The sequence below is a fragment of the Empidonax traillii genome, unplaced genomic scaffold, assembly GCF_003031625.1.
Source record: "Empidonax traillii isolate 1590-97213 ecotype Southwest subspecies unplaced genomic scaffold, ASM303162v1 scaffold853:size531304, whole genome shotgun sequence".
Lineage (NCBI taxonomy): Eukaryota > Metazoa > Chordata > Aves > Passeriformes > Tyrannidae > Empidonax > Empidonax traillii.
In genome coordinates this window covers 224,564-251,066 of record NW_020956046.1, presented here as the reverse complement: position 1 = coordinate 251,066, position 26,503 = coordinate 224,564, and the positions used below count along the sequence as shown (strand labels likewise).

Sequence of the window (26,503 nt, the reverse complement as noted above, 5' to 3'; positions counted from 1 at the left end):
TAATTCAATAGACTGAAATGCACCTGAACAAAACAAAAACTTCCAAGACTAAAGAAAGCGTTTAGCAGACCTCAGTTTTGACTTGTGAACATGCACAAAATTGAAAAAAAATCAAAACAAATTGACTGTTATTGGCATTTATGCCAGTAAGCTATAAGGTAATAAAAGTGATCTGCTCATAATGAAACTGTACAAGCTATTAATTCATATTGAAACAGTAAGTCTGATTGTAGTTTTGAGCACAAAAACATAACAAAATTCTATTTTATTCAAATTTGAAAAACTATATTGATTTTAACTAGTTTAAATACATTCATTCCCAGTCAAAGTTTTACAGTAACTGATGATTTTCAATCACACAGACAACCAAGTTATAAATCCCTGAAAGATGGATTTATTATAGGAATACTGATAAAACCTTAACAGTGATACAAATGATACATCACATAGTGTATTACACCTTAACAGTAAGCACTTGATCCCCTTGGATTGGTAGATGCATCACTCCTACTTTTCTAGTCTAATACCATCCTCTAGGACCAATTGGTTTCAATTGAATTCACAACTGTTTGCAGTTACCTAAAAACAATGATTTTTTTTAATCTCACTATAAAATATTCTCTTCTAACCAGTATTTCAAAACTTTTGGAAAGAGAACATCCCAGTGGGGACTAAACACAGTACACAAGGAGAGTTGTTCTAGTGAATCTGAGAAAGTAATTTCAGAAGCAGAGTCCCTGAAGTGGTTTAGTATACAGCAGTACTTCCCTTGACATCACTTAATTGGTGCATGTTTATCTGTGCATCTTAGGACTTTATTGTACCAGTAGGCCTTGGGACCCTTGAAGTTAATCTCACTCTGGCACAAACTTTCTGTGGGGTAGGGCAATTTGCAAATGAAAGGCACTCTGTTATGAGTGAAATCAGAATTATCAGCAGTGCAAATGGGCAACTTGTAACATACTGAAAAATGCCACAGCATATGTGAGCTCTAAAATTAAATACTTCCTATGAAATAAGTGGAAAAATATGTAAAACAGCTGTAGTGCATCTGTTTGGGTGCACATAGACACTAGCCACTGTACAAGCAGAGATCTTCCAAGTATCTCAACTGTTGTTTGTTTTTCCCCCAATGCTTTTTTCCACTTGGGTGAAACCAAGGTTCTAAGATTCAGCATGACTTGCAGGACAGCCTCTGACCACTGCACTGCTGCCTGCAGCCCACAGCAAGCAGATCTGGAGAGTAAGATGCAAGTGTGGTCCTCAGTAGCAGAACAACAGCACAGGCATACACTACTACTTTGTACCCCTGCTTATCATTTCTCCTCACACTTTTTTTTCTGTTCTCCTTGTAAAAAATACCAAAAACAAACAAAAAAAACTCCATCTTGGGAATAAAGCTTTCCTTAAGGACAGGAAAACTCATGCTTGTTAGTCTGGCTAAAGGATGTGCAAAACAGAAGTCATTTCCCTGAGGCAAAGATCTTCAAGTCATGCTTAGTTTACATTGGCTATTCTTATTTCAAGCTGTTGAAATATTTGGCACACTGAGGCCTTGATCACTGACTGAGTCTCATGGCATTATCACAGTCTACGTTATACATTTATATAATCAAGTAGAAGTTACAAATGCTTCATTTGCTCATTTTGTTTTGGTTTTTCACATTTATTCACTAAAATCCCTTTCCTTCTCAAGGGTGGCATTAGGCCTCCTGGGCAGGAAGGTAGAGTGACAAACTTATACTGTATTTAAAGGTTGAAATGAATACTGAATGCCTAAAAAGGGCAATCACAGTAGTTACTGGACTCAAAACACAGAGTAACAGGGTGAAAATTAATAGCCTGTTACATACAGCCTGTTACATGATCACAGGTAGGTGATTAAATAGTCTCTTCTTGACTTACATTATAAAAACCATCCAGGGAGAGAAAAAAAGTCATGTTGTGAGTGCTTCCAGTCTAAAACACATAAGAAGCAAAGCTTGAAACCAAGTATTTCCAGCTTTCCCTTTTAAAATATAAATTGCACTTTTATACAAAGCAATCCAAAACCTATATAGTAGTAAAAGTCTGAAGCTGTCTTACTGTACCAAAGAGTACCTGTGTTCAGCATCTGAAGTACAGGCAACTAGTTTTCAGCCATTCTGCACACAGGGCCATATGCTCTGTATCTTTCTGCGTTAAAAAGGGCCTACCATTAAATGCCATGCCACTGGGTGGGGAATGAACAAAGAAATAAAAAAACAATAATAGGAGTTTAAGGCCTTTATCTCCTCAAGGAGCTGAAAACTGTGGCACAACCCATGACCAATACTTGATACAGAAAATAGCACACTCCCAGTCAGGACTTCATAAATTAGTCATTCTTTCTAACATTTGCCACACAAGACAATCATACCATCCGCAAGCAACAGTGCCAATTAAGCATTTTTAAGGTCTTCAAAAATTCACAGAAAGGGCACTTCTGAGAAAGATATTCTTATAGATTTGGTTTCAAAAATAGACACCACGCTCACATTCAAGGGACATTCTTCACTTTTAGGCCTTTGTCACAAATCTGAATCTTTATTGTTCTGAAATAAATGCTATAAACATAAGACTCAAAACAAGAACTCCAACTTTCAGTCTCAGAAGAGGTGTGGTTCAATGCCCATATCACATGTAACAAGAAAGTTTCCTTAAAAAAGGAAAAAAATTACTGTAAAGTCTTTTTTACGAATGAAAATGCAATCCTTTTTCTCATTACTTTGTGTACAGGCGGGCACCAAAAAAAACCTTTGCATTTTCTTTTGAATTCTTGCTATGACGCTTGACGAACTTTTTGCCATTCAACAAATTCATCCAGAAGCACAGGCCCTGTAAATGGATGAAACTTGGAGTTATATTTGCCCATGTCTTTCAAATATCTCCTCTTAAAGTATGAAGGTTAAAACTACTGGTTTAGGAAACATTAATATCAATCGTATGGTCAAATACTTGTAGGCTACTACAATTATTCCAATCCAAGGGTGGCAAAGAGTACACAAAAAACACTACACAGAATTATGGAAGAAAGCATTCCTGATATCTGACAAGTGCACTGAATTGAACAGAAAGCATAAAAAATAAGGTTATATTGTAAATCAGCACAACTAAATCCTTCTTCCTAACGCTTTCAAAATTGTAAATAATTAGAATATGAACCAAAATGGGATTAATGGAATTCAGTCATAGCATCACTGACTACCAGCTGTGTTCAGTCTCAAGTACCAGTAGGTAGGCAACATAATCGTTAAGCTGGAGTTTATTATACATTAGTACAAAATGGGAGTTTGCTATTCATAGTTGTGCTTTCAAGTCTATAGTTCCATGCAGCAAGAACCTTTACTAGATCCTCATTGAATACAAGCTGGCTCAAGTACACCATCATACCACTAAAACTAATATCTGCAGTTTGAAGGTGGATGGTTATCAAGACTGGTTTTCTATGCATTGCTGCAGAATAATTACTTTATACCTTAAAGTATTGTTTCTGCTACAGAAATGTGTTTTATGCAATTTTAAAATATTGTGCTGATAGTTGAAAAAGCCAAACATTAATAATACTTACATGCACCATCTTCATCATAGTTGCTAAGATCTGCATGGACAGTTCTGCTGAACTCTAGTACATTGTACCACTGATCCTTGTTCATAACTCTATACTTCGATTGCTAGGGAAAATTATTTCGGAACATTAAAATGTCAAATGGCATTTGGTACAGTTTCATCTCATTTATCTCATTTTATCTTCCATCAATTCCTAACAAACAATTTAATGTGGAACAATGGCTACTATTTACTTGGTTTTCCATTTTTAAAAATACTACACATGTACATATTTCTTAGTTATGAAACTACATTCAATGATTTCTTGAAAGATCAGAGAAAAATTGATATACTGTGAAATAAGGAAGTTACCACTCTAAGCTTCAAAAAACTGGTACATTTTTGTCATGCCCTGAAGCGGGGCATATCTAGCTCAAATCTACCTCCAGAAGGAACTATTCAAAAAAAAAAAAACTAACCACCACAACTTCTTTTCTCCAGGGTACAATACATTACAATCATAAGGACATCTACTTTGTAACATTGGTACTAATTTGAAGCCAGGGAATAGTCTCAAGCCTAGCATGTTTCACAACCTACACACATACACATTACTCATTCACTTACAGCTAGACTGACCAAAATCTTCCAGAGACAGCCAGAGATCAAGGTATCTACATACTGTATCTGCACAAAGCAAACTTGAAATTCAGCAGAGATGCAGCTGAAGAAACTAATGGAGACTATTTAGTTTTAAATTTATCTTTACAATATAATTAGGATGCCTTTGATAAGAAAAAGGGGGTGGGGCACAGGGAAAAAGAAAAGAGTCTATGATGCATATAAGAACATTACTGTTTCATAAGCACTTCAAGCAAAGGAAGGGGAGCAATATAGATATATTCTTCAGTAAAACACAAACCCTGAAATCTTTTCACAGAACAGTCCAATTACTATGCCATCATTCAGAAAGTCAAGGAAATTTGTACCTCCAGGTATTGATAAAATACTGAAAACAGTGGCCAAGTTCTTCCGAGCAGAAGAGCTAACATGGACTTCGCAGTATCAATATCAAGACTTCGCTGGTCTTTTTCCTAAGGTTGAATAAAGAAAGCACAGAGACCACTCAACTATAAGCATGCTGAATAAATAAAGAAAGAACTTTTCTAATGTTCCAGTAGTCTTACCCTTGCAAAATCAAAGGCATATCTGTAGATATTCTTAAAGGATGAAATGTCATTCAACTGTGACCGCAAGAAATCAAATTTACTCTGTAATTTTTCTGTGCAGTCACACCTAAAATAAAAAACCAAAACACAAAACCCAACAAGTAACATTAGAAGTTCAAAACACAACATTTAGGCAATGAAAAAAAAGGCCAGCAAACAAAAAATAAGTTACAAAAACGCAACCATCAGATATACAGGAAAAATACTATAAAAGTGACTTAAAGAATATTGAACAGACTTAGCATTTGCAGTTGATTGAAATGATGAATTCTAGCTTCTATGAGCAAGTCTTTTTGTTTTAAATATATCAGCAACATAATATATCTGCTTTTCTTCTCAAATAGTAGTCTTTTTATGCCATACTCTGCAATGTACACTCATACCCAGCAGTACCTTATCTTTCAATCACTATGAAAGTTTGGAGAAAAAGAGTATTCAGTGTGCATTAAGTGGTAAAATCTAGCTTTCTGCCAGATCTCTTTGGGAAAAACAAACCCTAAACATGTAGTTTTGAAGTGTGTGTTTACAAACGGCAGGATTGAGCTGGCACTCTGCAAAACATACCAGCCTGCTCATGTTTTATGAGCAATAAATGCAAGCTCTGATAAACCTACCACCTGAATTAGTCTGTAGCTATTCAACTGAAAAATCAAAGTGTGCAGGAGAGTGTCCAGGTCTGCTAGTTGACAGGATAATCATTTGGTAAAAATAACCCTTTGGCAGTAAACATCTCCATGCATTTTACTTAGCAAGGAATTTTGTTTCCAAATAGAAAATACAGTAGATTTACCACAACAGCAAAGAAGAATGTAATTTACCCTTGCTAATCCTGCAGAAAAGACTCACTCAAAAGAACAGTTGTTATATCACATTATATTCTTATAAAATAGTTACCAAGTTTAAAAAATTTAATTAAATAATCTACCTTGCCTTGTATCCTTTGTGACAGAAGCAATACTTTCAGAAATGCAGATGTACATAAATACTTCCTTTGGTCATGTGTCCCCCTTTTGGCAGCCCTCCTCTCAGAGAATACATTTGCATCTCTAACAGCTCCACATGGACTTGTCACATAGGCCCCTTCTGGGGTACCGAAGCAAGTTGCTGAGATGCTGTACTTGGCTGCTGTACTTTGCCCACAGCTGATACTTCCTTTTCCCCAAGTCTGCCAGCCTGTGCATGCCACAGGTGTCTGTCTGTCAGTCTGTCCCTCTCAGACTTCAACAAGAGAAATGTAGCAATTCTAACGGGTGCAGCCTTTTGCTATTTCTTGTCTCTAGCCACATCTACCTAAAGCAGCACTGAGTCTTAGCCAAGATCAGTGCTAAATAAATAAAACTTTTAGCTAATTAAGCTACATATTCAGGTGACAGAACTAATATATTCTGCAATAAGCCATACATCAAGTTGAAAAGAACTCTAGTTAAAAAATCTTCGGTAAATTTAACTAAAGATGAAATTAATTTTTTTTTGTCTTCAGCAATTTAATTGGTCTAACCCTTAAACTCCTGTTTAACCCTTAAATAGCATTATGCTATGCCAGAAAGGAATCTCATCTTACATTCATATCTCTTCTTTCTATGTTCAAAACTTCATATTTCCAGTAGAATGTCCTGTACATTTGAGGAAAATCTATTTATTTAACATCTATGTAAATGCTCATGTTGTTAGTGTACTAGTGACATGTATAAGCTACTTAAGGTGGGTAGGGAGCCCCTGGTGGTCTAGAGGGTAAAGGCACTGCACTGTCACCGCAGAGACCTGGGTTCAATTCCCGGTCGGGGCCCCTCCCCGGGCAGATGGAGCTCGTTAGCCCTGTAAGGCAATCCATCTACGTCCTGAGGACCTTGCTGCCACCGTCCAAGCTCGCTTGGCCCCGGCAGATGAACCTCAGGATTAAAGGGTGGGCTCAGTTCCGCACACACTGTGTCTCACCTAAAAAATCCAATGCGCAGGCTGGAAGGTGGAAAGACCTTCCCCGGTTCTTCGTTCGTGAAGACTGGTCATTATATTACTTAATGTGGGTTTACAGCACATTTTGCTAAATATAATTTACTGAGATTTACCATACCATACGTAAACAAATTTCAAAATGTTTAAAATTTCTTACAAAATTATTCGTTAAAGTTGTTCAAATTATCACAAATTTAAGTGCAAAGTAAAATGCCAGTTATTGTCTCTTGTACTATTGGTTATGTGTATTTTAATGCCAGTTATTGTCTCTTGTACTATTGGTTATGTGTATTCTAATGCAGAAGTGATTATTTTGAAAAAGTTGGTATGAAAATGTGCAATTATTAAGCCTCAAGCCTCCTGAGCTATTTATTATCAACATTTAAAAACAAACACTCAAACAGATCACGCTGAGACAGGCACCACCCCCCTCTGGATCCTGTCACACAGGGACATGTCTCTGTAAAGCCATTTAAGGACACTTCTGTACCTGCCCACCAACTTTCTTCTTCCTGAAAGAAGGTAAGGAGTTGTCAAACTCCTCTTTTACTAAGTCACAGTTGCTTGCCCAGCTGCACCATAAACAAGACGACTGAGGTCACCCATACTTTGAATAATCTAACAATCAAGTTAGCACAAGTAAATAAACACTAAACTTCTGTAGAGACTAGAAAAACACGTGATTTCTCACTCTGTCTTAACTGAAAAATAGCATTAAATAATGCTACCACAAGGTGAACAAAATTAGACATTAGCTTACTACATTCTCGTCACGTCCCTATGGCACATCTATAACAAAACTTAAATTAGCATCACAAAGCAGATGTATTTTAATTTTTGTTGAGGTAAAGAGATCATGTGAGGCATAGCTAAAATGGACAGTGATGATTCAATAACTCCTACTCAGATATCGCAATGTTTTATATTTCATAGTTATTCACATAAGCTTGTCTTTTAGTGAGTAATCAGTAAGATGTATGCAAAAGTTAAAACAAAAGCATTTAATGGTAGTATACATATTTCATCCTGAGGAGGTGTTTAAAGTAGCCAAAACATACTAGCCAGCAGAGGTACTTGTTTCTCTGTGCTGACTATGGTAAGAGTTTCAGGCACCCAGCTTGCCCATATATATGTACTTATATATGCATATGCACACACACACATATATATATAATAAGGAGCAGAATTCACCCTACATCCATGATATACTAGAAACCTCACAGCTTACTCAGAGAACAGTCTCAAGTCTAGCACGTCTTAAGTCTCATAAGTTGCTTAAGTCTCATAAGCTTGTGTTTAGTGCTCAGTCCACCTTAATTTTGACAGGGTCTACCTTGTCATATATTTATTTTTCTTGCCTCTAAAGAACAAACTTCACCAGTGTGTTACGAAACCACACACAAAAAGAATGTAACTTTAGGATTCAGCCATCCAAATGCTGCCATCTAACTTTATGTCAGATTTAGGTGCCTTAAGCTTTAGGTGTTGCCATTCACAGAGGAATAGCCAAGCAGCCTGAAAGAGCAATTCAGGTGACCAGTCACTAGGTCTCTGGGCAAACCGAATATCTCCCTAGGCTTCATTACACTAACTAGATCTCCAAAGATTGCAGTAAGAGTTTAAGAAATCCAGCTCTTACATATACACTACACATTTAGGTGTCTTACTGTGGAGCTGAATTCCACCTAACCCTATTCATGCAATTACCTTATGTGACATTTAACATAATTTGAAATAAGGATTCTGTAATATAACTGACTAGAATACACTCTGGGCTTTAATGCATTTAAATCTTGTTTCTTCATGCAAAAAGTTAAAAAAAAAATGTTGTGCAAGACTGTAGTAATACTTTAGTAATACTTTATTGCTTGGAGTATAAAATCCTTTTTCTTCAAAACTTCTGTCAAGCCTTTCCAGACAAACTAGATTCCCCCATTCCAGACAGAGTCCCATAATATGATCCTTCCTTTCCAACAAATTTAGACTACAGCATGACCAACTCTGTTCTTAAATGAACCAGAACATATCCAGCCACAGAGGATTATTAGAAACAAAATCTATAACATTGGCTCTGAAGAGGTTCCTGATTTCATACATCTTTGTGTTTGAATTCTAAGAGACTAGTTAACTCCTGAAAGCTTCACTTTGGGCATAAAAACTAAGTGCTTCAGAGAAGTGACCAATACCCATTCACTACATCTAAAAAACTCTGCACCTATAATTTAATCTGTGTTGTCCCAGATTTCAGGTAATTCACTCATTCCAGCTCTTACTAATTTCTGCTGATAGTCATAAAACCATCAAGGCACCTACCAAAAGCCTGATCCTGAATCAAATGAGAGCTAAGAGACAGGTCCAAGTAATTTACCCTCTGGTTACTCAAAACTATGGAATATTTGCCTGATACAATTTCCCAAACTAATTCACAACTGACAGGACAATGGTCAAATCACCCTCTCTTTCCCACTGTGCTGTAGCTGCAATAGTACTTCCCTGATATTTTTAATACTGAATATAGTGTCATAATAAGCCACTCTTAAAACAGGTAGGTACCATAAGTAGTTCCATGAAGAACAAACAAGAAGCAACAACTGAACTAAGCCTCACAAAAAGCTGATTACTTTAACGTAAGAAAGAATCTCTTTAGGCAGAAAATTAATTCAGCAAAAATTCTAGTTAACAAATATATTATATTTACAATTTATATATATATATATTTAATAATTAATTTATAAATTGAAAAGGCATTATTTAACCTAAGCATTAACCATGGCTTCTGACATGCATCTAATAAATAACACTAATAGCCAAAACTCTTACCAATAGTTTTGGCTGTCCTCATCTACAAAGCTCAGAAATCAGTAAAACCTGTCCAGAATATCAATGCTGAACTACACTTATGTGCATTTCCAAATCTACTTAGTGCTGTCTGCTACCTAGAATGATATTTTAACATATTTCTGTAAGAAAAATAAGCCACCAAAATCTGACTTATTAGGTTTAGACAATAACTTAATTATTCAAGTGAACTCATCAGATTCACTTTGCAGTTGTTGACCAGACCTAAAAGCAAGCATTTCTGTGTCTTATTGCCAACGTACAAGAAACTGGGAGCAAGAATAATTAAGCTACTGGTACAATCATAAAATTAGAACATTCTATTATATATGTAAAAACACTCTTACTGTAATGAGGTCATTCCTTTTAACCATTCTTCCTTGGTAAAAAATCCCATGCTTTCAGCCTCTAGTTTCCAGGCTAAAACTAACATAATAATCTAGGGAAGCCAGGAAAAAAAAAAAAAAAGGAGGGGAGAAAAAGGAGTCAGTATATAAGAAAAGGCTGATTTACTGATGTTCAAGAATAAAACTCTTAAGCATTCAAACATTCTAGGAATTGTTGCACATGCTTGCTCTTTATATTTGTTACTTTTAAAGAACTCAGCTACATGCAATTTTCCCCTTAATTTCAATTTATGAAAATGAAATATTACTATAATTTAACCCCCAAAAACCTCACACACCAGTCAAGTGTAACTGATGTATTCAGCTGAGATATCTTAGAACAGCTGCTAAAAGCAGGAATATGAACTCTTCACTTAGTGGAGTTAAGTGTTTTACACAGAACTTAACCTCACCCACTATTGTCTTTTAAAGTGCTACTAGCACTGTGCAAGAAACTTACATTTTCAGGCTCAACACCGATGTCTTCACAGAACTTTTCCATTCCTTCGGGACCCACAACTTCATCAGGACCTTCAAAGCCAAAACCACACCAGACTGAGATCTAAGTAACATTCACTTGTCACAAGGGCTGTGCACAATAACTAGGGTATACTGCACACAGGCAGTTTTAAAAACACTGAATTACATTATTAAGTAGCTTTTATGCTAGAGCTATTCTACCACTGCAGTGTGGAGATGTGTATGTTACATATTACACCACAACGTTTGTGTTGTGCAACCTCCCTACGATAGCAGACAAGCCACTGTAGACTTGTGAGTTTTCATAAGACATTAAGCTTCCTATTTATGTAGCTCAACTCCAGTAACTGTGGCAGTCAATTATTTTTAAGATAACTTGGTTACTGCTACTCTGTGCTGAAGTTACTCTATGAATAATATTCTTTGAAGAATTATTCTATGAACAATAAACAATTTAATTCCGTCTGAGCTACTATTACAGATACCACTCTTTCAATGGTGCTGACATTATGGGTTTGCACTAACACAGAAGAGGGTGAATCTGCAAATAATATAAGGTTAGTTTTATGATGCTGAGTAACATGAGGAAAGTAATAACAAATCAGAGAAATGTTAAGTGTGTTAGTCACATACAAGGCAGAAAGAGGTTTACAATTGCAATGAAATAACTTGATTCAGACCTAACTAACAGTTAGTGTTATGTTGTCACTTCTCCATTTTAACACAAAAAAAAGCCTCCAAAATGCAGCAAAATAGCACATTTAAAAAGTGCATAGAGAGACACTCTACAGCGCTTTGTTTCTCTAAATCTCTCTCTGGTTTCAGTTTTCCACTAACCCTGTTCCAAAAAATGAGTCCTACAGGGCAGCCAAATATTATTAGAAGGCCTGTTGACACAGAATTTTGATGTGTCTTAGATCATTATGTGAACATTGTTTTAGCAAATATGAACCCATGTAAAAGGAAAAAGGTTAATCTTCCAAAACAACATGCCATTTTATGATTTTTTTGGCAAGTTTTACTACTTATATGTAGACAGAGCCCTTGACAATAATTTTCTCCACTTCATCTGTATCTGCTGCTATCAGTGTAAGCAGAATTCTTTTAAGAGTTTGGATAATGCACTTTGAATAACTACCCACTGTGAGATAAGAACATTATCATTAAAAACCAGTGAGAATGGCTACTTTTCAGGAAAATAAAATGCACCTGACATTTAAGATCATGAACTTCTACCTCTTGAAAATTATTGCAAAGAACGTTTTGCCTAGGTAAGCAAGGCAAACCACTGTTACGTAGAATGTGTTAAAAAGAAATACAAGTTTAAGTTATGAAGAGAAACACATACAAGAGTCCACTGGTAATGACAAGTATAAACCAATGGTTTTGGTCCAGATATCATATGCGCAACTCATTTTTTATATATATATTATATATTTTATATATATATATATATAATATATAAACACATGTGTACATGTGTGTAGTTTTATCTTTCAATGGAAACATTTAATCTCCAATGTGGCATATTTTCATTACTGGTTATCTAATGGAGTATAACCTCCCACACTCAATTCTTGACTCAACAACAAAGACAAAATTTATAGACATTAAAAGTTAAGCACAACCACATTTATCAGAAGAAAATTAACTGAGAATTCTTATTTTCCTCAGGAAAGACTCTTTGCTCCAGAAGTGCATGCCTCAAACCTAAATTAAAAAGCAGATTACTAGAAACAAGAGTAGTTCATTGCTGTGGAAAGACTGTAAATAAAATATCAGTCCTGATAAATATAGTCAAACTAACTGCTGGTACATAAATCAGCAGCTTGTTTCATATTGAGAACTGGCCCTTAACAAGTTTCAATTACTAACCAGTTATGATGGACTTCAAGTAATGACTAGACAAAAAATTAGTAACAACTTACAAATTCTGATTTTGTAACCATATATTTGGTAAATAAATAGCAACAATAGTGTAATCAATTCTGCAAAATACACTGCATATTCACTGAAAGCAACTATTACTTTGATGACAATTTTGAGTTATTTGAAAGAGGCTACTTCCAATACTTTTGGAATGAAACCTTTGTTAATAAGAACATAAAAAATGTTAGGATTCTCAAATAGGAAAAACAGTATTAAGTATCTATTATTTTGTTTTGTGAAATAGAAACCCAAGAGACTTATATCATGAGCTATAGCACTAGCCTTGCAATATGATCATAAAAAAGATCTAGTTAGATAAATAAGCTTCTACCTAAGCTATCTCTCAGTGTCCGAACTTTTACTTGACAATTTCAAAAGAAAGAAGCAGAATCACTCAGCGTATCCTCATTCAACACTGTAGTGCCCAACATCAGGTATTTCATTTTGAAGCTATAAAGCACAGAGTAAAGTAAAGTAGTGAAAGAGAACAAGTAATGAGAAGGTACTAATAAAAGCTATACTGATTCAAGTGCATGTTATAAGGAAGCAAATATGGACATATTTTTATGTATATATCAGCACAAAAAAAGCAAAATCCAAATAGTATTTAATATATTGCTTTGTTTAAAACAAAAATTATAATTTTTAATATGAATCCATTGCATATTACCTGCATATTCATAAAACCAAGCCAGGCACTTTTTGCTTGAAAAATGTTCCTCTCCACTTATTACTTTACCAGACGCCTGTGATCTGCAGTAGCATATAGAAACACAACATGAACAGCATTATTTTAATGAGACATGGGAAAAAATGTAAAATTAGATTCCCAAGTGTTTTTTATTAATTCAAACTATTTAATTGTTTCACAAAGTCAATATAAATAAACAATGAAGCTGAATTTGATAGAGGGCAACTGTCTGTCATTCTATTTTAAAACCTGGAACACAAAACTACCTTGAAATACAACCACCTCATAACCCAATTTATTGCAACTATTACTTTTTCTGAAATGCAAGAGTACTGTTATCTCGTAGATATTCAATAAAACTCCCCCCACACAGATGGCCAAAATATCACTCCTCAGTAATTAAAATGCCTTATTATCTGCTTATATTTATACATACAGGAATTTAAGGTTAGGTGTCTAATAAGTAGCATGATCTTCAAGAGTGCTGAATATGCACAGATCCCATTAAGGTCAACAGGAGCTGCAGAGTTTGATATATTTAAAAGTCAGACTATTTATAGTTAAAGTATCGAAATTTTGGACGAAAACTTGGTTGATTTGTTTACACTAAACATGTAGCTAAGTATCTGTAAATTCTATAGATGTTTCGTACATATACCAGAGCAGTAGTGTGCAATCTGTGTTAAGACTGAAGCGGCTCAGCACACTCAGCTTCCCCACTACATTACCTTCATTATGTAACACACAACCCAGTTTGCCTAGGAAGTGAATTTTCATAATTCATCACTCATTAAAAGCATGCACAGAATAACTGATTTACTCCACTAAAAACACTGACCACACAAAAGCATCTTCAGTCAGTAAGGAGTTTCAGCACCTTTCAGCATGCTCTTTTCAAACACTAAAGACTTCTAGAACCAGCTCAGATTATTTCTAACAATGAGGTGAGAGTTAATCATATGAGACAATTTAAAATCATACAGCTCCCACATTGCAATTTCAAAATTAAAACATGAAGAAGGAAAAGAAGAGTTCAGTTCTGAGGGATGAACAACTTGAAATCCCATGTACTGCTTTAAGCTTCACTGAAAAACAAAGATGCGCTCTCCAAGATGAGGCTTTCTGTGCTGAAAGCTAGAATTAAATGTGTCCTACAAACATCCATCACACTGCCACTGGGAACACAGGTCACCAGAAAGAGACAGTCACACATATGCTATTGTTTATTGGCTTTATCCAGATTAACACAGATCTATTTGTAATCACTGCTTTTGCTAGAGAAAAAAATCAATAAATTGCTGTATAAGAATGTAACGCTAAAAATGTTTGTGTATCTAACATTTTGCGATCAGCTAGCATGAACTCTCATTTACATCATAGTTTTTGCCCAACAACTACTAGCTTCCTGTAGATTTTTTTTTTTTTAAGAAGCTACTGAAAGATTTTTTTCTTTAAGTAAAAGATATTAAGACCATAAAATTTTGGTCAACAGTGTTCAAGAAAGATGAACTGAAACTGAACACATGCAGGGAAGAGCTATGATGAGCAAGGAAACTGAAAGTCAGTATTACAAAGCAGCACAATTTAACTTGTTTTTAGCTTGTAATTGAACAAAATAAAGTATGCGAAAACCAGAAGCACTCCCTCCAAATGCACTCTGAGGCAGAATCATGGGGAAGGAGTGTTGCATAGAACAGAATGTTAGCACAAGAATAGTTATTAACCGGCTATGAATAAACTGACTAAAACTAAAAGGTCACTAATGACCACAGAAAACGAGCTCTGCAATAGTTATCCAAAATGAACAGTCATACCAAAATAAGAGCCTGGGTACTTCTAAGATCAACCTCAGTCAACCTGTGGGAAAGCCCATATGCCACAGTTTCTTGCAGTAGTCACTCCTGCAGCGTGGATTTCATAAACCCTCTGTATCCTTAGGGCCTCAGGACGTTATTCCTAACTACTGGTTTACTGACTCACTTAACTAGGTCTAACAGACGAAGCAGGCAAACAGTTACTTTAGAGAAGCTACACTGTAAGCTCCTGCTACACCACACTAATGGCTTATAATTTTACAGTATCTTTCGGGTATCATGGCATTAACTAGTCTTTTAAAAATAGTTAATGGACAGGATACTTCAGACTTCTGTATTTATGAGAGAAATTTTTCCTTCTTTTCAAGAGTGCTGACCTCTCCTCCCAATTCACTGCAGAAAAACCCCACAAAAAACAAACAACCCCCAAAAAACACACACTCACACACATACAAAAAAAAAAAAGACTTAATGCAGACACTCTGAGCACTAGCAACCGTAAAGCGAGTGGCGACCGTAAAGTGAGGAGAGCCGCCTACCGCAAGGAAATATAATTGATATGGGGCCAAATGCCAGCACTGGCCCTCCAGGTACAGCCAAAGGCCAAGCCAGCGGAGAGCGGGGGCCGCTCCGGGTCGTGCCCAGGCCGCACGCCGCGCCCCGCACCTGCAGGGCCCGCAGCGGGACGTGCCCGGCGGCACGGCCCAGGCCCTGCGCAGAGCCCGCGGGCCGCACTCGCCTCACCGCGCCCGCCGGACCGGGAGGCCCCGGCGGTGTCGCAGCCCGGGCTCTGCGGGGGAGCGGCCCGGCCCGGCCCGGCCCAGCCCCGAGGCCGCCGGCACCGGCCGCCACCTCGCGAGACGGTACCTGCCGAGTTTACACTTCTTGAGGCCGGTGTCGTCCGCCGCCGCCGCCCCCGAGGACTTCCTCTTCTTCTTCACCGGCATCGTCCTGCCTCGGGGCGGGGCCGCCCCGCTGCCGGGGCTCGCAGCCGAGGCCCCCCCGGGCTCAACTCCCCCAGCCGCCGCCGCCTCCTGAAACCGGCGGTGAGGAGACGAGAGGAGCCCCCGTCCCTCCCTTGCTCCCGCTGCTGCTCCTGCCTAGCCCCGCCGGGCGCCGCCACCCTCCGCTCGCCGCGGGCAGACGCCTCAGCCGCCCCGGTGCGAGAAGCGGGTGTCGGGCCGGGGACGAGTGCGGGGTGCGAGAGAGGGGAGTGAGATGGGCGAGAGGGCAGTATCGGCTGCGGAGCGAACGGCGAGAGCGACCCGGACACAGACGGCACCGGGCAGGAAGTGGCAGCGCTGCGGGGCGGGGCCGCGTTAGGAACCGCCCCCGGGGGCGGGGCTGGCGCGTGCCGTTCCCGCCTGCCGCGGAGGCGGCTCCGGAGGGTGTGCCCGGGGAGGCGGGGCCGGGCCGGGCCGGAGGTGCCTGTCAGTTTCAGTCGATCGTTCGCGGTCACACAAACGGGGCAGCGCGGACCCTGCGTTAGGCACCGGTGCCCGCGGGGGCGCCGCGAGGTCCCAGCCCGCCCGCGGGCCGGGGCTGCCGGTCGTGTCCCGTGGGGACGCCGGGTGGGCAGCGCTGGGGACGGGCGTGGGGCTGCGGCAGCCGCCTGCCGAGAGGTGCGGAGGGCGGCCGAACCCAAGGACAGCTGCTGGGGAAGGGGAGAGCCTCTCTTGCCTGGGTAACCCCTCGGAGAAGCTGCTGGGAGCGCGGATCAGTGCGCGGGTCGCTACGCCCGCGCTGACCCAGGAAACCACGGGCACACGAGCCTGGGCTCCCGGTGGGGTCTGAAAACTCGCACGCTGCGGCATGGATCCCTAACGGAGAGGGAAGGGGTGGAGGGCGGGGAGAAACACCCCAGGTACTGCGGCGGCCGTGACACTTTGATGCAGCTGATGGCAGGAGAGATGTTTGGGTGAACTGAGGGGAAAGCCCGGCAACACCTGCGAACTACTCCTGCCGCGGCGGGAGGAGCGCGGTGCCTTCCACGCTTCCGCCCCTCCCCTCCCACTGTGACCGCTGAGCGCGTCACCGCCACCTCCCTCCCTCCCTCCTCTCCTTCCTTCTCTCCCTCCCTCTCTCCCTCCCTTTCTCCCTCCCTCTCTCCCTCCCTTCCTCCCTCCCTTCCGTGGGCAGCGGCCCTTGCCGGGCGCCACCCGGCCCGACCCCGCCTGCACGCCGGGGCCGCCATCTTCGGTCACCATAGCGACGGCTCTCGGGGACGCCGGTACGCTTCGGGCCTCTGCTGCTGTGCTCCGCCGGGTCTTCTCTGGCTAGCCCCTCCATGTGCTCCCGTGGGGTTCTGGATCCGGCCCCGCCTTGATCCTGCCTGACGGGGTGCGTCCGGCAAGCATGGCCGGGGAGGGAGACGCGAGGAAGCGCTTTATCTCAGCCACGGCTGCGAACTACTTCGGGCTGGATCCGGCGGGCTGTGCTGCCCTGGCGGCGGGGCTCCACTCCCGTCCGGAGCTGAGCAGCTTCCTCGACGACGGCAATGAATTCCTGCTCGTGGTACAGCACTCGGGCGGGCAGCTCAGCGCCTCCAACAAGGTATTGAAGTTTTCGGCACCGCCCGGTCCCGCGTGTTCGCCGCATCCGGCTTGCGAGTGGGGATGCCCGCAGTCAGCCCAGGCTTAGTGGCCGTAAAGACTGGTATAAGATTTGGGAGACATCTCCCTACTGTCCCCCACCCCGCGGTGGGGAGGAGAATCGGAAAGAAAAGGTTAAACCTCTTTTGGGAGTTGAGATAAGAGCAACGAAGTAAAATATAATAACAACAATACAATAATAACCAACTGCTAATATAACACTAGTAATAGTGTTAATAATTGTAATGAAAAGGAGCGAGAGAGCCCAAGTGGAATAAGTGATACAAAAATATATTTGTTGACCACCCACTTAGCAATGTCCAGCCTGTTCCCCCAGCAGTGATGGGTGCCTCCCGGCCAATCCCCCCCAGTCTATATACTAAGCATGACACTCTGTGGTATGGAATATCCCTCTGGTCAGTGCAGTTCAGCTGTCCTGGCCATGCTTCCTCCCAGTGCGGTTCAGCTGTCCTGGCCATGCTTCCTCCCATCTTCCTGTGCACCTCCTCACTGGCATTGCACGAGGGACTAAAAATTCCTTGACTTCGGATAGTCGTTGCACAGCAACAACCAACATATCAGTATGTTATTAACATTATTCTAAACCCAAAATGCAGCACTGTACTAAGGTACTAAGAAGAAAATTAACTCTATCCCAGCTAAAACCAGAACTCTGGCCCAAGAGTCTGTGAAGACCAACCGTATGGTCAGCTGGTGATATGTTTGTTAGTCGATTGTGCCCATGCTAATGCAGTTTTAGTGTGTTGTCGCTGTGTGAATGTAATGCAGCCTGGAGGATGGCATGTTACCTTACTGCAAATGCCAGGTGGAGTCTGATGTATAATTTCTTTCTGGTCATGGGTGCACGCAAGGATTGCGTGGCCAATGTCTCTGCAGGGAATGTGACTCAATATATGGGCACGTTGACTGATATTTGAGAAGTCCCAAGGTAGATGTTTGTCTAAAGCATGCATTTTTCAAACTGATGTGTCCATCTGTGCGCAAATCTTAGGTTCATTGTGTGAAATGTCCTGCTTTGCGTGTTTGTGTTCAGCAAGTGACTCATACAAGTGATACCATGGGGTGTGATGTGCACTCAATGTCACTATATAATCAGGCCATGGTGTAGTGCCTGCTGCACAGAGTGTACTGGCAAAGTGTGGGTCTTGGCATGTGTCCTGTCGTTCTGCTGTGAGAGGAGGGACGTGGTGTCCCTTATGTCAGTGACAGATCTCTTCTGCACAGAAGATGAGCGTAATGTGTCCTTAACGTGGGAATTGTGGACCAGTAACTTACGTGCCTCTTTGGTTAAGACTAGCTCATTCTGTATTCAGGCAAGAGTGAACATTTATGTATACCAGTTTTGGGAGCTTGCTGCTGAGCCACTGTCTAAAACACAAAGCAGCTTTCAGCAGCTGTGGGAGATCAGATACATATCGATGCTACACTGTATACCTGTTATCTCAGTGAAGATGTCTGTAGGTGTTGGGCTAAAGAGCTGATAAGAAAGCCAAAACTAATACTGTTCAGTAAAACTGAAAGCTGTTCTTCCTATCCCTCTGTTTCTTTTAACAGAAAAACTGCACAGATGTTTATAATTGTGCAGAAATTGGGATTTCAGCTTGTATATCTTCTTGCTATTGATTTATCAAATGTTTACTAATATTTTCCTCTTTTATGAATTCTCCTCAGCCACAAATAGTTTCAGTAGTTGATTATGGCAAGTTTTGGAACTTTAACCATAAATTGGGCTGTGAAGAGAACATGAGTCATGACTGATGACTGATGAAGGAGCATGCCTTTCTCTATCCTTGAGAAATCTATGAATTGCAATAGAGTTTCATATCTACAAACTCAGGAGAACAATACAGAATAGTTAGAATATTTAAAAAAATATTCCCAAAGGTATGTTGCATAAAAATACAATTAAAAAATATGTATATTTTTCTCTAGGCAAAAGACAGAGTTTCTGTTTTGTCTACAGAAAGTGGGAAGTGGAATTTTCAAAATGGAGTCAGAAAATATGATATTTACAGACATTATATGCTAAAAGAGGCTTTATATGTTTGATGTTGGAAGTCAGGTTCCTATGGGTTCAGAAATGAGTATAATAAAATTTTTCATTTTCTGTGCAAATCAGACACTAGCAGAATGTTACCAGGTGGAGTTATAATGTTGTAATATGCAGTCACTGACAGTTTTCTAAACAAATCCTGTCTTCTTGATTATTACAGATTGAGGCTACCGATTCAGAGAATAATGTGCTGGTGTTCTTTAAGCTGAGACCTGATGTAATTACAGAAGATAATCTTCATAGTAATGTTCTTGTGTCATCTATGTTAAATTCACCAATTAACACCCTTTATCAAGCTGTACGTCAAGTTTTTGCACCAATGTTACTGAAGGTGAGCAACATACCACTTTAAATGTTCTGTGGATTTATACTGAGACAGTGAAATTCCATAGGATGTTAACTAATTTTGAAGTAAATATTTTATGTTTTAAAACCAAAATATTTTAAAAGATTAAAAGTCAAAGAAAGTACTTGACCTCCTATCAGTAAGAATGAGAGGAGGATTCTGGTCATACATATGCCTGACTAGAAGCGTGGAATACACTATGCAGTGGTGGTTAATGAAGAAAATAGCTCTTTACCTCCTTTCCAACAGTAATGACAGCCCTGCATCCTTTTCTTGTTTTAGATACTCTTGGAGTTTGTATGAAATGCATAGATCTGTGTCATGCATACTGTGATTCTTTAATAAGTGGCAGATAGGTACACTAGACTCTAGATTAATTTTTACACATGTATTTTTCGCAGTTTTGGGGGGTTTTTTACATTTTCAGGGGCTTTTTTATCTGTTCTGTTGAAAAATATTTGCAGATTTTTGTCAAAAACCATGGCCATGACTATATTTCATAAGCTGAACAAGAGGAGTTTCAGCACTTAAATATCTTTATTTTATTGTACGTGATAATGTTATTAAAATAATGTTAGAAAAACACAGTAACTTTCCGTATTTGATTCTAGCAATTTCCAGATTATGCTATAGTAGTCCAAATTTATTTAATTTTAGAGAATTATCTATCAAATGATTTCAAACACATTTTCAGAGTGCCTTTAGAAAACCAACAACTGACTTGATTTTGCGATGAGAATGGTTTTTTACAGTATTATTCTGTACTGTTAAATGAAGATAATGAAAAAAAAAATTATTACATTTTCCCACCATGTGGTCAGTTACTTAATCTGATTTTTTTGGTTGATTTTAAGATTAATGGGAGGAAAATAGTAATTGCTCTATCATGTGAGTCACAATTTTTGAAATCTTCATTACAGGATGAGAGATGGAGTAAAACATTTGATCCCAAACTCCAGAAACTTTTAAGTGAACTTGAAGCTGGCTTGAGTACTGCTCTCAGAAGATCAGATCCTAATTACACAGGAACAAAATTCAGTGAAGATGATGTGCGAGGTTTGTTTTGGAGTTTTATCGTTTATAATTAATTTTAAATTGGGAATAAATGATTTACTTACAAGTTGAATTTTTAGACTTCCTGGTGACTGCATAGTGTGAAGTATAGCAGGCTGTGGTTAGTAGATGGAATTAGTGATGGTCATACCAAGAGACCAGAGTTGACCTTTATACTGTATCTAGTCAGAATCAGAAGTTGAAAGATATTTACATAACCACATAGTAAAAGCCTGCTATAGAAAGTATGTTCTGACTGAAAATATTTTATAACAATCAATTTATTTAATATATAAATATTTTCTGTTGTTATTTACAGCTATACTTACACCAACAGATGAATTTCAGTTCTGGATAGAATGTGCTCATCATGGAAGTAAATGGTGTAGTAAAGAGAGAGCTTCATATTTTAAAGACCTATTTGAGGACATTGCAAAAGTATGTTTTATTTTGTGATATATTTCTAGACTTAGTAAAAAACATTCTTTCTGTGAAGTATATGTCAGTATATGTACATTCTTTTCAAATATATGAGTATATAACCATTTAGTTATTTCTTCTTAGGCAAAATATTACTTTAAATGAAATTCATGTAGTTTCTAGTGACAATGGGGCATGGGAATGCCAACATTTAATTAGGAACAGATTTGACCATTGAATACTAAGAACTGCTGTAGAAATACAACAATATTCTGCAGTTTTTGAACTAGAGATTGACTCATAAGGTTATAAAAAGGACAATAATAGTGCTATCATGCGAAAATTTTAGCACCCATCAAGTGCATTCTTGAACAGTGCTTCAGATATCAGTGAGTTCTTCACATGAATAAACTTACACAAATGCTTGTTTTTTAAGAGGATTATGACATATTCTCTTATGCAGTAAACTCCAGGAAACTATACCACTTGCCAGCTTCAGAAGCTTATAAATGTTTCTACAATATTACTTGCAAAGTAAACATACTAAGGGCATTTTTCTTCTAGGATTATTACAACTTGGATGCTCTATCATTATTTGAAGCTGTGGATTTGGTGGAGACTACCAAGGATACTGTTGATAGTGTGTGGAGACAAACAGAACATGATCCTTATCCACAGTCACGCATGCATAATCTCTTGGATGTAATAGGTAAACCTTTATGCAGTCTTTATTGAATGAACAGCTGAGAAAAAGTAGAATAATTCCTTGAGCAAAAGCCTTCTTCCTTGTAAAGGCACCAGTAATAGCCCACAGCATTAAGGTGCTTACTTCTTGTAATTATGATCCATGAATATTATTTACCTTCTAGTATGCAATAATTCAACCAGTTCTGGTACATGCCTTCAAACATGCTTGGGAAGATGATAGATAGTAAGAAGATGAAGTTGAATACATTTCTGCTGGTGAAGTTGATTTGTCATACTTCTGTTGGACTCCCTGTCTTTCTCTCAGAGGAGAAAATTTATTTACATAAACCCCCATTTAAAGGTTGATTTAATCTCAACAGCAGTCCCATGTTTGGGGACAGGTGAAACCTCTGGAGAAAACCTTTGGAGAAACCTCTCTTTAACTCAGAGATACTCAAGAAATCTACCGAAGCTAAAACAAAATAATCAGTTATTGGTGCGCTTGGTGGTTTGAAATCAAGACATTGCACTAGTTTTTAAAAAGTGTAATTGCAATGTGGTGTAGGAATTATTTTAAATATAACATCTTGCTTTTGTATACATTTTTGTCTTCTAGGTGGCTCACTAGGTAGATATGTTCAGAGAAAATTAACAGCTTTGAATTTCTGGGAGGATGCTTTTCACAGTGTTAAAGAAAATATAAAGGCTGGCATCTTGATTTGTGAGCAGTGGGTGTCAGCTTGTGAATACCTAACTGGACAGCTGTGGCAACGTTATACTCTACATCCATGGAAAAATGAGAAATATTCCCCTGAATTGCTAGCCAAACTTGGCAAACGTCTTGATGAGGTAGAGATTTCAATTATAGACATCAGTTTCATTAGACACAGAATTAAACAGTATTGTTTCAAGTTAAAAAAGAGAGTTAAACACTTTTATAATCTTTGCAGGCTCAGATAGCATTCCATAATCTATTTTTGCCTGAGCCTTTCAAAAGTTTCTTGTAAAAAGGAGAGAGATAGGTACTTCTAAATGTGAGTTTTATGTAAAAATACCTTGGATATATCAAATACTTTTTTTCCCCTATAGGTGCTAACTGTTAGAACACTGCATGAAAAACTTACATTCTTTTTGCCAGCTGGAGAACAAAATTCTTTACATCTTGCTCAAGTGTTTGAACCCTTTACTGGCCTAAATCCTGTACACTATAATCCTTACACAGAGGTATAATGTTTAATTTTTATTTTTTAATTTATTCACATTCTTTCTGTGTCTTTCTGTGGTATATATGGGTAGTCCTAAACTAACATGAACTCATTATCTCTAGCCATTATGGAAAGCAGCCGTTGCTCAGTATGAAAGAATTATTGCACCAGCAGAACAAAAAATAGCAAGGAAATTGAAGAAATTTATTTCAGAAATTCAGGACAGTCCTCAGCAGGTATGAGTATTTTTGTAATCTGAAAATTCTCCTGAAGATCAAGTTATCGAATTCTTAAGTAATGAGTTTAGAGCACAGGAATAAATGCTTAGAACCAGAGACAACACTACTTATAAACAGCAGTAATCAGTAGTGTCAGAACATGTTCATTTTTTTTCAGTAGAAAGCGATAACTTCTTTGAAATTTCATATTTCAGCTTCTTCAAATATTTCAGAAACATAAGGAACTGATAAAGCATCCAAATATAAGCAAAGAATTGCTTTTTGAAAGGGAAACATTGCTGGCGGGACTTCAAGGTTATATCAAAGGTATTTAATTGCAAATACCAGAATCCTTTATTCTGGAATTATGTCAGTATAACTAGTATATTTTTATAACTACAATGATGATCTAAGGTTTTTCTGTTACATTTCTGGACTAATGTATCTTTTGCTTGTGTTAGACCATCAGACAGACTTTGAAACTCGATGCTCTGGTGTTCCTGGTGACGTTTCTGGACCACTGTCAGGCAAGAACCTTTCTGAAGTAGTCAATAATATTGTATGGGTACGGCAGCTGGAACTGAAGGTAACAGATTCCACTACTGTTTAGAGACAATATTATCTTAGAATGTAAGACATGGTGTTTGACATTTCTGTGGGGAATTCCACACATAAAAACTGTGGGCTTCCCAAGAGTTGCATAATCAAGATTCCTTATCAGTGGTGCTGCTTGCTAAGTTGAATTTTATTAACAGAACCAGAAGACAGTCTTTTTATAATAAACTGAGCTCCCTGCTTTTATGACTTAATTTTTTTTTGAAAAACAAAAATCCCCAAAACACCCCCAAAACAAAACAAAAACTCAGAGAGGAGGAGTTTTTGTTAATTTTTATGCTCCAATTTGTGATTTTAAATTATATTTAGGATTCATAGATAGCCAGATTCTCACATCATAATTTTCACTTGTTATTACCAACCTGTGTAGTGTCCTCTTGAAATCGAAGGGATTTCTTAGTAGTACATTTTGAGTTTGTGCCTGCCAGGGAATTTACTACATGGACAGTAAAACTTTTACTTTACAATAAAATTAAATGTGTTCTCTTACAACGAATTGTGTTTAAAACATATTTGATCAACTTATGTTGGTTTTTTTAGTTTTTATTTACACTTTAGTTGGAATATTTATATATATTTATATTTATATAAACTTTGAATATTTTTTGGAAAGCGTTGACCAGTGAAAAGCAAAATGCTTTTTGTGAACGGAAGCACCATCTACAATAACTATAGATTTTAATGAGAACAGAACTTACTTATCCCAAAATAACTATTAATCCAGTACTATTAGCCCAATTTTTTATCATTCACCTGTGATTTGCAGATATCTTCAGGGCACATGTCAGCTGAACATGACAAGGGGTGGAGATATTAAAGGTGTTACTTTGTTATGTCTCTTATAGAGAGAACATCAGCAGCTCAGGTTTGTTTCTTCTGCTTGGTCTTAGAGACCTCGTTCAGCTGACCTGTATCAGTTTTATGTCTGCTTTAGGTTGCGCTAAATTTTTAAGTTTCTCTCAAATCTCAGCTGATTGTATTGACTAGGGTTTTGATTAATTTGTCCACACATAGATGTGAAATTCCATTTCAAATACTTTTGAGTACTGTCATGGACCTTATTGATACAACGGAAGACTCATGGGAGATCTGTACCTTTACGCAATATTAACTGAAGACCAGGTGGGATACTCTGGAGTATCTTAATAATTGTGGACCCCTGTGGCGGACAACTTATTCAGACTCAATTTACTGTGGTGGTTTTTCTTTTCTGATCAAATAGCGGGAATTCAGGCTTCTTTTCTTCATGATTGTGTTTAAGGTGGATGATGCTATCAAGCTGGCAGAGGCTCTTCTGTCTGACTTATCTGGATTTCAAACTTTTCATCGAAGTGCAGATTCTTTTCTGGAACAGTTAAAAGTGTATGAACAAGAACAATTTGATGACTGGTCTAGGAATATTCAGTCAGAATTATCAAATCCCAAGTCAGGACTTTGGTAAATACATTCTTGTTTAAATAATGTTTATTAAATAACTCATGTTTATTAAATATGAAATCTGTAGTGTGGTGTAATTCATTAGAACTTGACAAAGGAGATTAAAAAAAGGTACAGAATTGAGAATGAATGGAGAAACAAGAGAGAAGAATTTATGACAGTTTCATCATCCTGACAGTCTTGGTTGGTGAGGTGATGTAAAAAGGACAATATTAATAACAAATCTTGCAGTTTCTGTTAGCACCTGGAATGAAATACATGTTTGGTTTGCTTGTTGTTGTCACTTGTTATCCATTGTAATCCATATAGTGATTATGTATAGAAACCAGATGAGACTAGAGAATAGCTGTGAGATACAGATGACACATGTAGAGTAACAAATTAATTGTTATTCACAAGAAATTCTGCAGTCTAAATAAGGCAGATGAAAGACGGCTAAGCAAATCTATTTAAACTTCATGAATTGTGTTCCCCAAAATAATGACATTTCTTTATGGGATATTAAAATATATTTTAACAATTTTTGTTTTAGTTCATTGGCCACATAGCTTCTGTGTGAATCTCTGAGTGTTGCAAACTTTGTTTGGAAAGATTTTGTCCACAGTGTCAGAGCCTAAGGATACTTATGTGAAAACTTTTATTTTATGAAAAATGCTCAAATATGTCAAATAACCAGATTCATCACTCCAGTATAGTCATATATAAACTCCAATATAATGGAGCCATAGAATTTTATTAGTACCATAAAAGTTTGTTACCTTGAGATTTTAAAAGATGTCATGAGATTAACTAAAAGGACAAGTAAAGAGGTAGCTCCACTGCAAAGGGGAATACAATGGATATGCAATCTAGAAAAAAGAGGAGAAAAAAAAGAAAAAAATGAGTAAAGCTGAAGTTTTATGAAAGAAGCCTTGAAGGATGGTGGTAGAAGCATTACTAAAGTGGAAAAAAAATAAAGTAAAGTCTGGAG

General features: G+C 38.3%; 2 protein-coding genes across 3 annotated transcripts in view; one reads left to right on the top strand and one right to left on the bottom strand.

Annotated features, from left to right (window-relative positions):
• Positions 1-227: 227 nt before the first annotated feature.
• On the bottom strand, positions 228-15,890 carry DCUN1D5 (defective in cullin neddylation 1 domain containing 5). Its single transcript, XM_027902220.1, has 8 exons — positions 15,755-15,890; positions 13,053-13,135; positions 10,434-10,504; positions 9,935-10,026; positions 4,755-4,863; positions 4,557-4,661; positions 3,590-3,692; positions 228-2,856 (listed from the first exon to the last, which is right to left on the bottom strand). Exons 1-8 carry the CDS (start codon positions 15,832-15,834, stop codon positions 2,801-2,803), a joined length of 699 nt encoding a protein of 232 aa, XP_027758021.1. The 5' UTR covers positions 15,835-15,890; the 3' UTR covers positions 228-2,800.
• A 1,249-nt stretch (positions 15,891-17,139) lies between these two features.
• The window catches only part of DYNC2H1 (dynein cytoplasmic 2 heavy chain 1), a 159,298-nt gene continuing 149,934 nt past the window's right edge, over positions 17,140-26,503 (top strand). The window contains exons 1-11 of one of the 2 annotated variants that reach the window (XM_027902216.1): positions 17,140-17,440; positions 19,713-19,883; positions 20,819-20,954; positions 21,271-21,389; positions 21,936-22,080; positions 22,675-22,907; positions 23,148-23,282; positions 23,386-23,499; positions 23,697-23,808; positions 23,943-24,067; positions 25,358-25,533. In XM_027902216.1, the coding sequence (XP_027758017.1) occupies positions 17,243-17,440; positions 19,713-19,883; positions 20,819-20,954; positions 21,271-21,389; positions 21,936-22,080; positions 22,675-22,907; positions 23,148-23,282; positions 23,386-23,499; positions 23,697-23,808; positions 23,943-24,067; positions 25,358-25,533 (1,664 nt within the window). In that variant the 5' untranslated portion in view covers positions 17,140-17,242. The remainder of the gene's footprint in view (positions 17,441-19,712; positions 19,884-20,818; positions 20,955-21,270; positions 21,390-21,935; positions 22,081-22,674; positions 22,908-23,147; positions 23,283-23,385; positions 23,500-23,696; positions 23,809-23,942; positions 24,068-25,357; positions 25,534-26,503) is intronic. The other variant, XM_027902215.1, reaches the window with a different exon arrangement.

Bases quoted from the DNA above. Each gene is read 5' to 3' on its own strand.
- DCUN1D5 (XM_027902220.1), bottom strand. From the start codon at position 15,834: ATGCCGGTGAAGAAGAAGAGGAAGTCCTCGGGGGCGGCGGCGGCGGAC. The intron at 13,136-15,754 runs GTACCGTCTCGC...ATGCTACTGCAG, and splicing joins AAGAAGTGTAAACTCGGCAG to ATCACAGGCGTCTGGTAAAG. The intron at 2,857-3,589 runs GTAAGTATTATT...ATCCATTTACAG, and splicing joins CTATGATGAAGATGGTGCAT to GGCCTGTGCTTCTGGATGAA.